The sequence below is a fragment of the Pezoporus flaviventris genome, unplaced genomic scaffold (assembly GCF_033815535.1).
Source record: "Pezoporus flaviventris isolate CSIRO_AGI_PZ_B2104156 unplaced genomic scaffold, CSIRO_AGI_Pfla_v1 ptg000007l, whole genome shotgun sequence".
Classification (NCBI taxonomy): Eukaryota; Metazoa; Chordata; class Aves; order Psittaciformes; family Psittacidae; genus Pezoporus; species Pezoporus flaviventris.
This window is the reverse complement of record NW_026892555.1, coordinates 40,141,598-40,154,206: the sequence shown is the minus strand read 5'-3', so window position 1 is coordinate 40,154,206 and position 12,609 is coordinate 40,141,598. Positions and strand designations below refer to the sequence as shown.

Sequence of the window (12,609 nt, the reverse complement as noted above, 5' to 3'; positions counted from 1 at the left end):
GACTTTGACTCCACCATCCTCATTCATGTCACAGAACCATTACTCTTCAGGTTTCTAAGATATCAGACACCATATCAGCTGCAAGAACACTGCAAGTAAATGTTAAAACTTGCATACTGAAAGGAAGTCATAGTCCTGCTTTAATGTGCAAAACCCCACATTCCTATTTCAGTAAGAGAACTGAGAAGTAAAAGGTAATTTACAGAAAGTAATGCTAAATTATTTGGAGTTAAAGTGCTAATGAGCACAAAAGAACAAATAATGAATCTTCAAGAACAATATATTCAATAAGCCGAAGGAGCAGATAAAGTTAGGAGAGTATAAACACGAACACATAACTAAACAGAATGGATCAGTAAACTATTCAGTGATAAAAAAAAATAAATCTTAAGGTACAAAATGAGCTGCAGGTAGGAAACACATAAAAGACAGAAGTACAAAAAATGAGGGAAAAACACCCCCATATTTTAATAGGTAACATAATTGATTCAAAGTTGCTTTACAGAAGAAAAACAAAACAGGTCAGATTTGGAGAAATCAAGTAGTAGAGGAGACATATGTAAGCTTCCAAGACTCACGACATACCTTCAGTAATGCACAAGCAGTAGGGATGATCAGAGGAGTCATCAAGCCCAGTCCTTTATGCAATTCACCTCCCCCCTCCCAAAATAAAAAAATGAAAAGGGCTATTTTGCCTCTGCTACATATTTTAACTTCCCTTTAGAACTCACAGGTCTGATGTCTAATTTCTAATCTATTATTTCTTGGCTCCCAGTTTATAACCTCATTTTCATGCCAACACTAGTCTTTAATGTTGAAGAAAAAAAAAAGCTAAGTTAATTTCCCTGAAGCCTGGAACAGAACCATCTTACTCTTTCTTAGCCTTTATTCATTAAAAGGATGTTTAATTTTTGTCTCCTCTTGTAAAACACACAAAATTTAAGAACTGGCAATTATTTCTCCTACTTTTTAGGACTCACTGAGCCCCTCAGCTTGCCCCTGCCCTTCCCAAGTTCTCTTGCTATATACCCATGTGTAATCCTAACATTAAGATCCTAAAGAACACTAGGACATCTACAGAGGTCTGCATAACAAGAATAGCCCCTACTGAATACCTCATGCCACCAACTGCTTTGAACAGAAATTTTTCTAAGTGGCAAATGCTTTTGGCTAGAGACTAAGTTACAGAGTAAGCCCCTCCACATAGCTTATTATTGCTAATCAACAAGTCACTAAGCAACAGTTCTGCTCTTGCCATTCTAATCTGCTTGCAACATCTCCTACTGGAACATAATCAACACCGAGGAAAACAGTTTCCAATGTCTACATCTATTCAGGATAAAAATCCTGTTTTAAAACAGGATTACAAGCTGTTATAACATTCCTGTATTACATACAGGACACTTGACAAGCATACACATAAAACTATGTGCACATGCACAATTAGCATTAACGAACATAAACTGGTACTCTCACATTGAAAACACTGAGCCTCAGTGGCTCAGTTATTCCAAATTATCTTAAATAGGACCAGCAATGGACACAAGAAGTCAACTAATTGCTTTTACATCGATATTCTCATTAATCTTCATAGAGCCACCAAGAAAAGTGTTTTGGACTAGCAGATACAAATAATTTCTAAGTCAGTCAGCTGGACAAATGTGTTTAAAATAATATTTTTTTAATTAAAGCTTCATAAGGATAAGTTTATCAAGTATTAGTAGCTAGTGTTTTACACTAGTACCAGTAGAAACGAAATCTTGAACTGAAGAAGGGAAATCACTAGTGCTTCTCAGCAGATTTCTTTAGTCGACTATTTTAGAAAGACATTGCATAACAGACTTCTATACCTGAAATAGCATATCTTTTACCTGTAGCAAAACTCAGTTCATAAAAAAATTAAAAAGTAGAATTAAGCTTTCAATCCACTTTACTGATACAGTCCAGCAGAAACAGCTGTGCATCAGCAACATCTGAGACCTCCGCATTTGAGAGAGAAGCACAGTGGGATTGCAGTCAACAGATACTTACACGAAATGCTGCAAGGATGATTCTAGTTACTTTCTCTTTGACAGACTCCTGAAGAATATCTGACAGCACTGGAACAATATTATACCGCCGGAGATATTCACACATTTGAGGGCTAAATGCCAGCAGCCACACACAGAAAATCATCTGATACTGGAGCTGGAATCCACATTTGTTGCTCAAGACCCCCATGATACTGAAAGATTAACATAACATACACTGAACCACCCTGAAACATTAAAAGTGGTTAACAGGAGTTTATTGGAAAGAGCTGCTGAGGATGAGCATACAAAGCATGCTTCACAGTATTTACTTCACAGTAATACTGTACTAGTATTTACCATTGTGCAAGCAGCTTGTTCAGAAAGCCATCTTTTGAAGATACAGCTATTTTCTCCCTAGCCTTACAGCCATGACAGCTTTTCCCAGTGTCCTGGGTTCAGCAGTAGTAGTAATTTTTCTCTTTCTTAGTAGCTGGTGCAGTGCTGTGTTTTTGACTTTCAGCCTGGGAACAGCGCTGATAACACCGATGTTTTTAGCTGCTGCTCAGTAACATTTACTATGATCAAGGACTTTCTGAGTCTCATGCTCTGCCAGGGAGGAGGGGAAGCCGGGACGAAACAGAAAGAGGACACCTGACCCAAACTAACCAAAGAGGTATTCCATACCACAGCACATCATGCCCAGTATATAAACTGGCCAGGGTTAGATCGCTGCTCGGGTCGGGCATTGGTCGGTGGGTGATGAGCAGTTGTATTCTCTTCCCTTGTTATTTCCCTTATCATTATTACTATTGGTGGAAGCACTAATGATTTGTGTTATACCTTAGTTACTGGACTGTTCTTATCTCATGACGTGCTGTGGTATGGAATACCTCTTTGGTTAGTTTGGGTCAGGTGTCCTCTTTCTGTTTCCTCCCGGCTTCCCCTCCTCCCTGGCAGAGCATGAGACTCAGAAAGGCCTTGGTCACAGTAAACGTTACTGAGCAGCAACTAAAAACATCGGTGTTATCAGTGCTGTTCCCAGGCTGAACGTCAAAAACACAGCACTGCACCAGCTACTAAGAAGGAGAAAAATGAATGCTGCTGCTGAACCCGAGACACCCATGTGAACTGATGTACTGTATCCATCTTCAAGTTCACTGAGACTTTTTCTACTGGCATGTTTACAGCATTATTTGTCATTCTAGGGGAAATGGAGAAACACATAACTACCCTTTCAGAGTTATGAAGGAGAAGGAGTAAACAGACACAACAAAATCTATGCAAATTCAACTCGTTTCCTTAACTGTATCTCTTCACAGGAGTGTCTGAAATGAGCTAAAGTAGTCATTATTTAACAAGTGAGCTGTCAGAAAACAGCTAATAAATACAACACATCACAGATACACAGAGCACTGCTAAACAACAAATAGTATCACAAGATCTCCAAGAAGAAATCATGCAGAAGCCTTGCTCAGCTGAAGTTCTGAAAATTTAATAAGCAATTTACAGCTGCATTCCAAAATAGCTAACACTATTAAAAAAATAACAATAAAAAGCTTCTTTGGTGGAAAAGTTTGTTTCCATAGTGTCACCTTGACACACGTGACCATCATTTGAACTTTCACTTCATAGACAACTTCTGATTTTTCTCCATTTCAGCATAGGGGGTATTTTTTCCACCAACCCAAATAGAGGCACGCACAACAGAAAAGTTACATATAGACAAGCATTTCTTAAATAGGGTGACAACTTCCTATTCTTACACAGAGCTATTTATGACGATAATTACCTACTTGAAGCCATTTGAATTAAAAAAAAAAAAATTTGGGCATAGCTCTAGAACATGTTTCTCCTTTCACAAATATTTACATACTGAACTCCAAACTGAAAGACAAAGATTAGCAGAAACTCATTAGTCCTTACTCAAATAATAAACAAAGAACCTTTAGCTGAAGACAAACAGTTATACTTCTGTTCAGATATTTATTAAAGCAGTTCTCAGTCATTCCTCAACATTGGTACCTGTATCTGCAAGTTTCATTTGTCTATTTGATTTTAGTAATGTTTGAAAACAAACAGGCTTTGTACTCAAATAGATCAGCTGTCTTTTGCAAGAGAGTTCTATTCCAAAAGAGGTCACTGACTGGGAAATGTGCTATTGTGTGTGTACGTATATCCGTATCAATTGAAATACATGCTCACCAATTTACTCCATCTGCTTCTACCCACGCAAAGCGATACTCATTGACCCTGAGCATCAGCTGTAGACATCCAGCAACACATTGTACATACTGGGAACTCTAGGTGAAGAGAAGAACATATCACTTCTTGTAAGAAGAGTTAGATAATAACTACCAAAGTTCAGTTTTCCAGACTGGGCTTTACTGGCATACTTCAACATGCATTTCTCCAATGACATTTCCAAGTCAAACATGCTCACTCTTATTATAATGCTTTACATCCCTCTATTTAAAATAAATAAATAAATAATAATCTCACAAGAAAAAGTGGGAAGTAAAACATAAATGAAGAGTTTTGAAAAGGAAAGAAGCATTATGCAAGTGATACCATTTTATATTACCATAACAAATTTTTATAACCCATTTGAATATGCCTTCTTGCAGTATCTATGAATGAAGGCTGTCTTCTGTCTTCATCCACCGAGTCAATTGTTATTCTATTGAGCAAACTTTGGGAAATAAATCAGCAAGCTGGTTATCAGTTTGAAGAAGTTTACTAGAAGTCATTGTAGAAAAATCGGTGTTGAACTCAGGCTCTTCCTACACCCATTCTCCAACACAAAACAGCAGTGGTGTCATTACAATTGTGTATCTTCCTATGTGTGTGCCAAACCATAAGTAACATGCTTATCATAATGAGAGGTGTATTTATACAAAACAAAACACCATTATAAAAATGATTATGCAAAATCATCCTCAAAGTTTAGCTTTGCATTTTATTTTTTTCTTCATTAAAAGCTTGTGCTAAGAAAAGACAAACTTTCCCATTAGGAAAGCATGAAGATGCACCACTGCACTCTATTTTCATTCAGATTCCTACATGAACAGGCACTAGAACAGAATCATTAAGCAGCTTTTCATCTTGAAAAGCATTCCTTTTTTTTTTGTGCAGTAATACAGAAAATGGGCAGCACTTCAAAAATGGGTTTTGACCAAAACATTGTCCTCCCACTACAGCAACAGAGATCCCAAGGCACAAGCAAAGCAGCATTTTTTTATTTGTTCTCAGTCAACTTTTGACATCATCTTCACCAATACTCAGATTTGCTGCTGATAAAATATTGTGGTTTGTTTTTTTTTAACTCTATAATCCTTTTTCTTTACTAAGTGTCTTGAAAATCTTATGGTAGATCACTCACATAATAGAAGGTCAAGCCTTTCAAACATTTAACGGAGTGAAGAAGTTAGGCAATACCACATGAAAAGAAACTATAAATAAAATTTAAAATATAAAGATTAACTCATTCTGTGTCTCTCATCAGAGATTAAGACCTTTACGGAAAACCTCAGTTTGAACATCTAGGCCCAAATCATCATACAGAACATCCATTTTCCTGGGTTCACTCTCACATACCATACAAATTAACCAGCTATAAATATACAGGTAGCCCTCCCACATCAAATAATGTATTAATTTATCTGCATCACTAACTTGTGCACTACTGACTTGGAGCTTTTTTTTTAAAGAGTCTGTCATAAAAGCATTCTCTTTCAATACTGTTATAATTAAAATTTCATAATAGATCCCAGCCCTCATCTCTTGTGTAAAATGCTACAACTGCAGCTGTAATTCACTCTGAAATAAATTAGTCAGGACCTGCTTGGGAATCCTGCATAAGCTACATCTGCAATCAGAACACTAACAAAGTCAAAATAACACATACCCAACTTAATTATCCTAGAACATACCTGCACTATCAGTCCTGCTGCTTTGGAACCCTGCAGTGGTACAGTTAGAAGAGCTCACAGTTCCATAGCAAGTGGTGTTGCATGCTGTAGAACTATTTACTCTTTTAAGGCTGTATGACCAACGACTGCCAGCCTAATGAAACCTAACGGTTCTGCGTGCTATTCTGTACATGAAATACTGAAATACTTCAACTCCTATGTTCAGGCCACAGTTTTACCCCTTATCCAAGGTCATGCATAACAGCCTTTCATCTTTTCTATTTTAAACTCCAGTCAGGTGGCAATTCAACTTTAAAGCGATGACTACATGTAGAAGAAAAATTTCAGGTTCATATTTAAGTCTTCTGAAAAACTGAACACTTTCAGGTTGCAAAAGGAACAAGACCAAACTGAATTCTACTCAACATTAAACCACAATAAACCACCTTGCTGTGCCACAACAAAACAGAAAATCCAGTTACGATGATCACTTGTGCTTGTCATCCTGCCACAGTTCATTTCCAAGCTCAACCACCATTATAACTACATAAAATTTAGTACAAATAAATACCAAAAAAGGGCTGTTTTCACCCAAATTCAAGCTATTTAAATATGAAAAGCTTACAGCTCTGAAAGCACTCTTGCCATTTCATGCTACACTGGTTGAGGGGCAATGTTAGCTTTTAATATCTAACGTGCCCTTTCTAAGTTCTTCACATCACAAGAGCTTCTTAAGTGTTAGGTTTCTTCTACAAGTTAAAAAGTTCAGTGCTAAACAGAGAGTATTTTTGAAATATTGAATTAATTGCATTTATTTTTTCAAGCTTTAAAACCTCTACGGTTTTAAAAACCCAAACCCATCTGGAAAATGCTTCCACTGCCAGCATTCTCTGAGAAATCAGTATTTTAAAAGTACTTTTGTTTCTTGGCGCCATCACCTGGCACTCTGTTGTTGTACAGTTCTGATTCGAAGTACTTTCTATTACAGACACCAGAACAGCTCTGCACCTTCATCTGGTGAGTCGATATCACCTGCCCAAAACAGCAAATTGACATATGTCAAAGATATACTCACATCAGTTGTGGAGACTGCTCCTGCTTCCACAGAACTCCCTGTACCACGCAGTTTCTAACAGAAAAAATTAAATTTTAAAATCATGCTTACAGAACAGTTGTCACCAAGTTTCTTTCAACTCTCCAATCTCTCTAGTCATAAAAATATTAAGAATCTAATAGATTCTTTTCCTGTGTAATATATTATGATAATTTACTGTATCGAATTTCCACACACAAACCATCGTGTCTAGAAGAATATGCTTGGACCCAACCCTGGTATATCAGAATTTTTATTTATTTGTGAATTTACTAAAGACTTTTATCCATTTTCATCTTAGAATTTGAAAACTCTTCTCTTTTGCTATGACACTACCTTAAAGAATGACAAATCACTGGGTTTTGATAAGGATTGAAGGCAAAATCTCCAAAAATAAATATAAAGGAGAACGATTCATCCTTGAAACACTAACCAGCAGTAAGCAGCTCATACTGCTTACTTATAATCCAAATAAGTCAGGATTTCTTTAGTTTCAAGAGACAGGACTGAAAATAAAAGCTTTGTCCTACAGTAAATTGAAAAAAAGTTTTGATGTTCACTTCCTGTTGCCATGTGATTTTTCTTCCCAGCAAATAGCTCTGAGAAACAAAACAATACAGGGATACAGAAAACCTTCAAATGTTTCCTTGGTGTCCAGGGAAAAAAAAAGGTTAACCAACAGAAAAGACAAAAGACCTTAGTTTTTAATTCACATTTCAAGAACTGGAGTAGAAAATGTAAAATATTAAGTTAAAAACTATGTGTTTGAATAAAGGATATTTAGCTTTAAAAATGACAAAGTAAAATTTCATTTTAAAAAAAAGAAAAGCCAAAAATATGCCTTATTCACACATCTATATTCTTGAAGAAAGTCTCCAAGGTCACTGTACTGTTTAAACAGGAGTAGTTTTTTTACCTGTGAGCTGAGCTGAGTTTTAATCCAGTTGAAATAGTAATTCAAGTCACTGCCTTCCATAAGTTCCCTCCCCCAAGCAGCCAGTTTGGCAATAATTCTTGCTGCCTGAAAAAGAATTCAATAAACAGATTTTTCAAATGCAACAACTTCAGGATTCAATGAGAAGTCCTATAAGCTCTGGAAACTAAGTTTTTTTCATAGCAGACCACATGATGCTGTGGTTTAGACTGGTGACTGAACCAGTGCTGATGACATACCACTGTGCTGAGCAGTACTCGAACAACATCAAGGACTTCTCCGTTTCTCACTCTACACTTTCAGTGAGTAGATAGGGGTGTAAAGGGGATGGTGACAACCAAGCAGCTGGGAGGGGACACAGTGGGAGAGCTGACCAATGAGTTATACTAGTTGGGCATCAGTCTGCTGGTGCTGTGTGACTGCTTTGCATCACTCCTTTCTGTTGGATTCACTTCAGGTTCCACTCCCTCCCTTCTTTCCCCTTCACTCTTTCCCCTAACCCTAACCCTAACCCAGTACACTTACAAACCATATTCAAGTAGAGTTTGAGTGGCACTGTACCAGTTTGAGCATATTAGAGAATAAGGTTAGTCAAGATAAAGGTATTTCCCTTTCACAGGATAAGAACTTAAACTCTAATATTTGTACAGCATGAGGAGCACTGGTAGTTATGACAAAACTTATTTTTCTAGTTATGTCTTACTATGTTTAATTAATCCCAAAATCCCTGCTTTTCTAAGCCTTTAAAACCTGCTTTGACCTCCCAGAATAAAAAACAATGCCAATAAACAACATAACTTTTCTTTCTAAAATGTGGCCAAGCAAAGCCTGCATCACCCACATACAGCTCATCTAGACTGCAACAGGAAAAATTTCTACTCCAGGCAGTAGTTCAGCTTCAAACTCCAAAAGTCTCCTGAAGAAAAATAAACACAGCATTTTTCTCTACCATCTTCAGGAACAGGTTCATTTAAAACTTACCATATGCACAGTGAAAAGATCTTGTCGATTCAACATTGGGAGAAAATAGGACCACGCAGTGTTTTTGCCACGTTTTGCATAATCAAAGAAGACAGAAACACGCTGATGATTTTCCTGTAAAAATGGGGAGAGACTTGTAAAAGCATTCAACATAAAGTATTTGCTTCTCTGTGTTGGCACACATTACCAGAGTGTATCCTGGCTTGTAACAGCCCATAGTTATTTTTCAGACTGACAGTTGGATACAGTTCATTTCAGAAGTTCACCGCTAAGATTAGACATTTGGGGCAGGGAAAAAACCTTTAAAACCCTAGTTAGATTTCAGCACTCCAACACCTGCTTGAGTAACAATGGATATATCCTTTTGATGAAGCAAGCAGAATGAGAGAAATGAGAGAGAAGCTAAATACTGTCATTTGCCAGAGGAATACTACTCTTCAATCAATTATGTTTAATCAGGTCCATACAAAGTTTTCCCCATATTGCTACTTCCACACAAAAGCCTGTTCAACTTGGCTGTGTATGCTACAAAATCAGAGATGTAAGCTAGTCCTTCCTCTCCATTCCTCTCAATAGGAAGTGAGCTCTTCTCTACCAGAAGAGGCGGCAACTGATTCAGCTGTTATCTCAGGCAACCTGCATACCTAGGAGAGGACATAGCCACCAGAACTCTGCTCTCCAAGGCTTCTAGACTGAACCACAAGAGACCATTAAGCACCTGAACCTGAGCACTGTGCAGTTTCCTCAAGCATCTCTCCTAATAACCACTGTGATATGTAGCTATTACGGTTCCCCTTAAAGCAGAACAAAGAGGCCACGCAAACCTGGAGGAGGAAGAGGAGCTCTGCTACTTCCTAATAGCCTAGAATACAAACAGTCTTCCAGAAAATCAAATACCTGGATTACCTCTTTATCTCGGCATTCCCAGTAAGCTTTAATTCTTAACAGAATTAAAGTTAGGCTACTATAGACAAGTACACAAGTCCTGAATCACTGTAATAGAAAAACCCACAAGAGAACAGTATCTCAGTCTCCACTCCCTAACTAATTTAATTTTCAAACTCCTCTAGTTGCAGGGCTGTCCTCCATCTATTCAGCACCGTATTATTAACTTCATGGGCCAAGAATCAGCTAGGCAAGCCTGCTTGTTGGAATATTATCCATTAAGCACAAGATGACCTGAACGTATTCATGCTCCAAACACTGTCATCTTACTAAGCATGAGTTACCAACAACCCTTCACTGAAAGCATCAAAGTTACTGCACCACATGGGCTGCAAATTGCTGTCCTGATCACTGACTAGGGAAGATGAGGTGTCACTACTTATCCAACAGTCATAACCCCTACAGTGATTAATGCTCTATACGGCGGGTGTCAAACAACACTCAATCCCTCTCAAAATCTGTTGTTCAAACAATGAAATTAAAAAAGAAAAAAGTGAGATCTCAAGAATACAGGGTCTTGGTGGAAAGCATCTGCTCTTTGAGTGCCAGTCTGACAAAAAATGGAAGCTCAATCAAGTAAATCACTATTAGCATCTACACTTTTGCTACACAGAGTCTAGCTAAAAAGATCAGAAATAACTAGATCAATGAGTTCACTTTACAACATAACTAAGCAGGAGACATATCTGGAAGCAGAAAAGCTGAAATAACTTCAACATGTTGTCAATCAGAAGACTAGTTTGGTTTGCTGTTAAGGTGCAGGGCAAAGACAGGACAGAAGGAATGGAGAACTGCCTATGGCCCTGAAACACACAAAACTGCACCTTCCTAGGCAGCTCATGACTGCACCAATAAAAAGGAAATCCTGAAGCTTTCACATCAGCAGTTGAATAATTTAGCGTCTGTCATTTCTGAAGAAGCACATGAAGCTCACTTGGGTGGTACTGCTATCTGCACCAACTACACCACAGGTTCTTACAGATTTCATAAGTAACAGACTGCAGTGTGATGGGATCACTAATCCAGAGAAAGTATTCCAAGTGTTTATCATATGAATAGAATAATTGTTTCCTCAGGGACTCCAGTATGCTAACACTCCACCTTCAGAAATAAGCAGAACAGTGATATTCTTATAAGGCAATACCACATTAATTCCACTTCTGCCAGCCTCCAAGAGAAATCTTTCCTAGAACAATGATCAAATCTGTAAGTAGCACTGCTGGAACGATCCTAGACATCTAGACAGCTTCTGTGTGCTCAAAACACAGTTGATATGATTTTTACACCTCACAGGAAAAGCATAGGAAGGTAACAGAAGAACCACAGTCACCATCAATACAGATAAAAGCTGGATATTGTTAACCTGTGATAGTTTCTAGAAGTTTCAGCTATCAAAAGTAGCTTTCAAATATTGTTTGTCTCATGAAACTGCAGTGAACATCCTTGCTCAAAATAATTTCACATGAAGAGTCACTGGCACCACGAAAGACCACTTCCCTGAATAATTTCTCACTTGAAACCTTTGTGTGTACTGAATTCAAACTACTTGGGCAAAGACAGGAGACTTCATATCCACTACTGTGGATTCTTCTGCCCAGGCAGTCTGCAGAGACCCCCACACTAAACTCAGAGTCATTGGTCAATATGCTGCTTTCTGACAAGAATGTTACACCTTGAAATTGTGCAAGCAAGTCTCCATAAGGAATCACTGACAGCATGTTCCACCATCTGAACATGACCAAAAGAAAATAGAAGTCTCACTGCAGTTTTGCCCCATGGAGAGATGGAGGGTTAAGAAGCCCTGGGATGGTGCCATGCAGATGCCTGCACACAAGCCCTCTTGCTCTGCCAGCAGCAAGATATCACTGAATAATGAAATTATACAGAGTGTTGCAAAAGCCAGTGCAGCCTTCCAGACACTGAAGCAGAACTCCTAAAGTGAAAAAGACATCCAATTTCAAACAAAAGAGAATACATACATCCATCTCTATTCTCCTGACAATTTGAAGTCATTATGTTTAACATTAAGAATGCCACACATGCCACTTCTGTGGATGGGTAAGACCCTGAACACAGAAATGTCAGTGCAGTCAAGAAAACATGTTCATTAGACACATATGCAGAATTAATAGGGCATATAAGAGATCACTCAACACTACTTTCCGTGACCACCTAGTACTAATGCAATTGTTCAAGAGTGGACCAGTGAAAGCCTTTATCTGTGGGGTATTAATTCTACAGGTCAGGAGGTTATCAGCTGTTGCATACTATAGCTACAGGCTATGTGCTAATGTCAAAGCACCTAAGCAAAGCAAGACATACTAACTTACAAAGACAGGCAACTGAAATGATTACTTGGTCATCACCGATATGTCTCACACAGAAAACAAGACCCATTCCTCACAGAAGTAACCATAATAAACAGAGTTTTCATACACGAAGACAAAGTCATTAAATGCATAAAACAAAAATAGGTACTCCCAACTCAGTCTCCTATCAAGGAATGACGCTAAGGCTCCCTTCTGTTTTTTCTGCTTCTTGATGTTTGTCACACTCAAGAAAAAATAAAGTCAAAGAAAAGAGGAAGAGGGTTAGAGTGACAAAGCTGCAGATGCGATTGCTCAAAAGCAGCCCTGAGAAGAAAGACTTGGGAGTGTCGGTTGATGAGAAGCACAACATCACCCAGCAATGTGTTCTTGCAGCCCAAAAAGTCAACCATAGCCTGGGTTGCATCTG

At 38.1% G+C, this 12,609-nt stretch overlaps 1 protein-coding gene across 2 annotated transcripts in view; it reads right to left on the bottom strand.

Annotated features, from left to right (window-relative positions):
- The window catches only part of ATP6V1H (ATPase H+ transporting V1 subunit H), a 287,370-nt gene that overhangs the window by 22,174 nt on the left and 252,587 nt on the right, over positions 1–12,609 (bottom strand). For both annotated transcript variants that reach the window (XM_061448478.1, XM_061448479.1), the window contains 5 exons: positions 8,929–9,042; positions 7,930–8,034; positions 6,996–7,049; positions 4,215–4,312; positions 2,032–2,224 (listed from right to left, as the gene is read on the bottom strand). In XM_061448478.1, the coding sequence (XP_061304462.1) occupies positions 2,032–2,224; positions 4,215–4,312; positions 6,996–7,049; positions 7,930–8,034; positions 8,929–9,042 (564 nt within the window). The remainder of the gene's footprint in view (positions 1–2,031; positions 2,225–4,214; positions 4,313–6,995; positions 7,050–7,929; positions 8,035–8,928; positions 9,043–12,609) is intronic.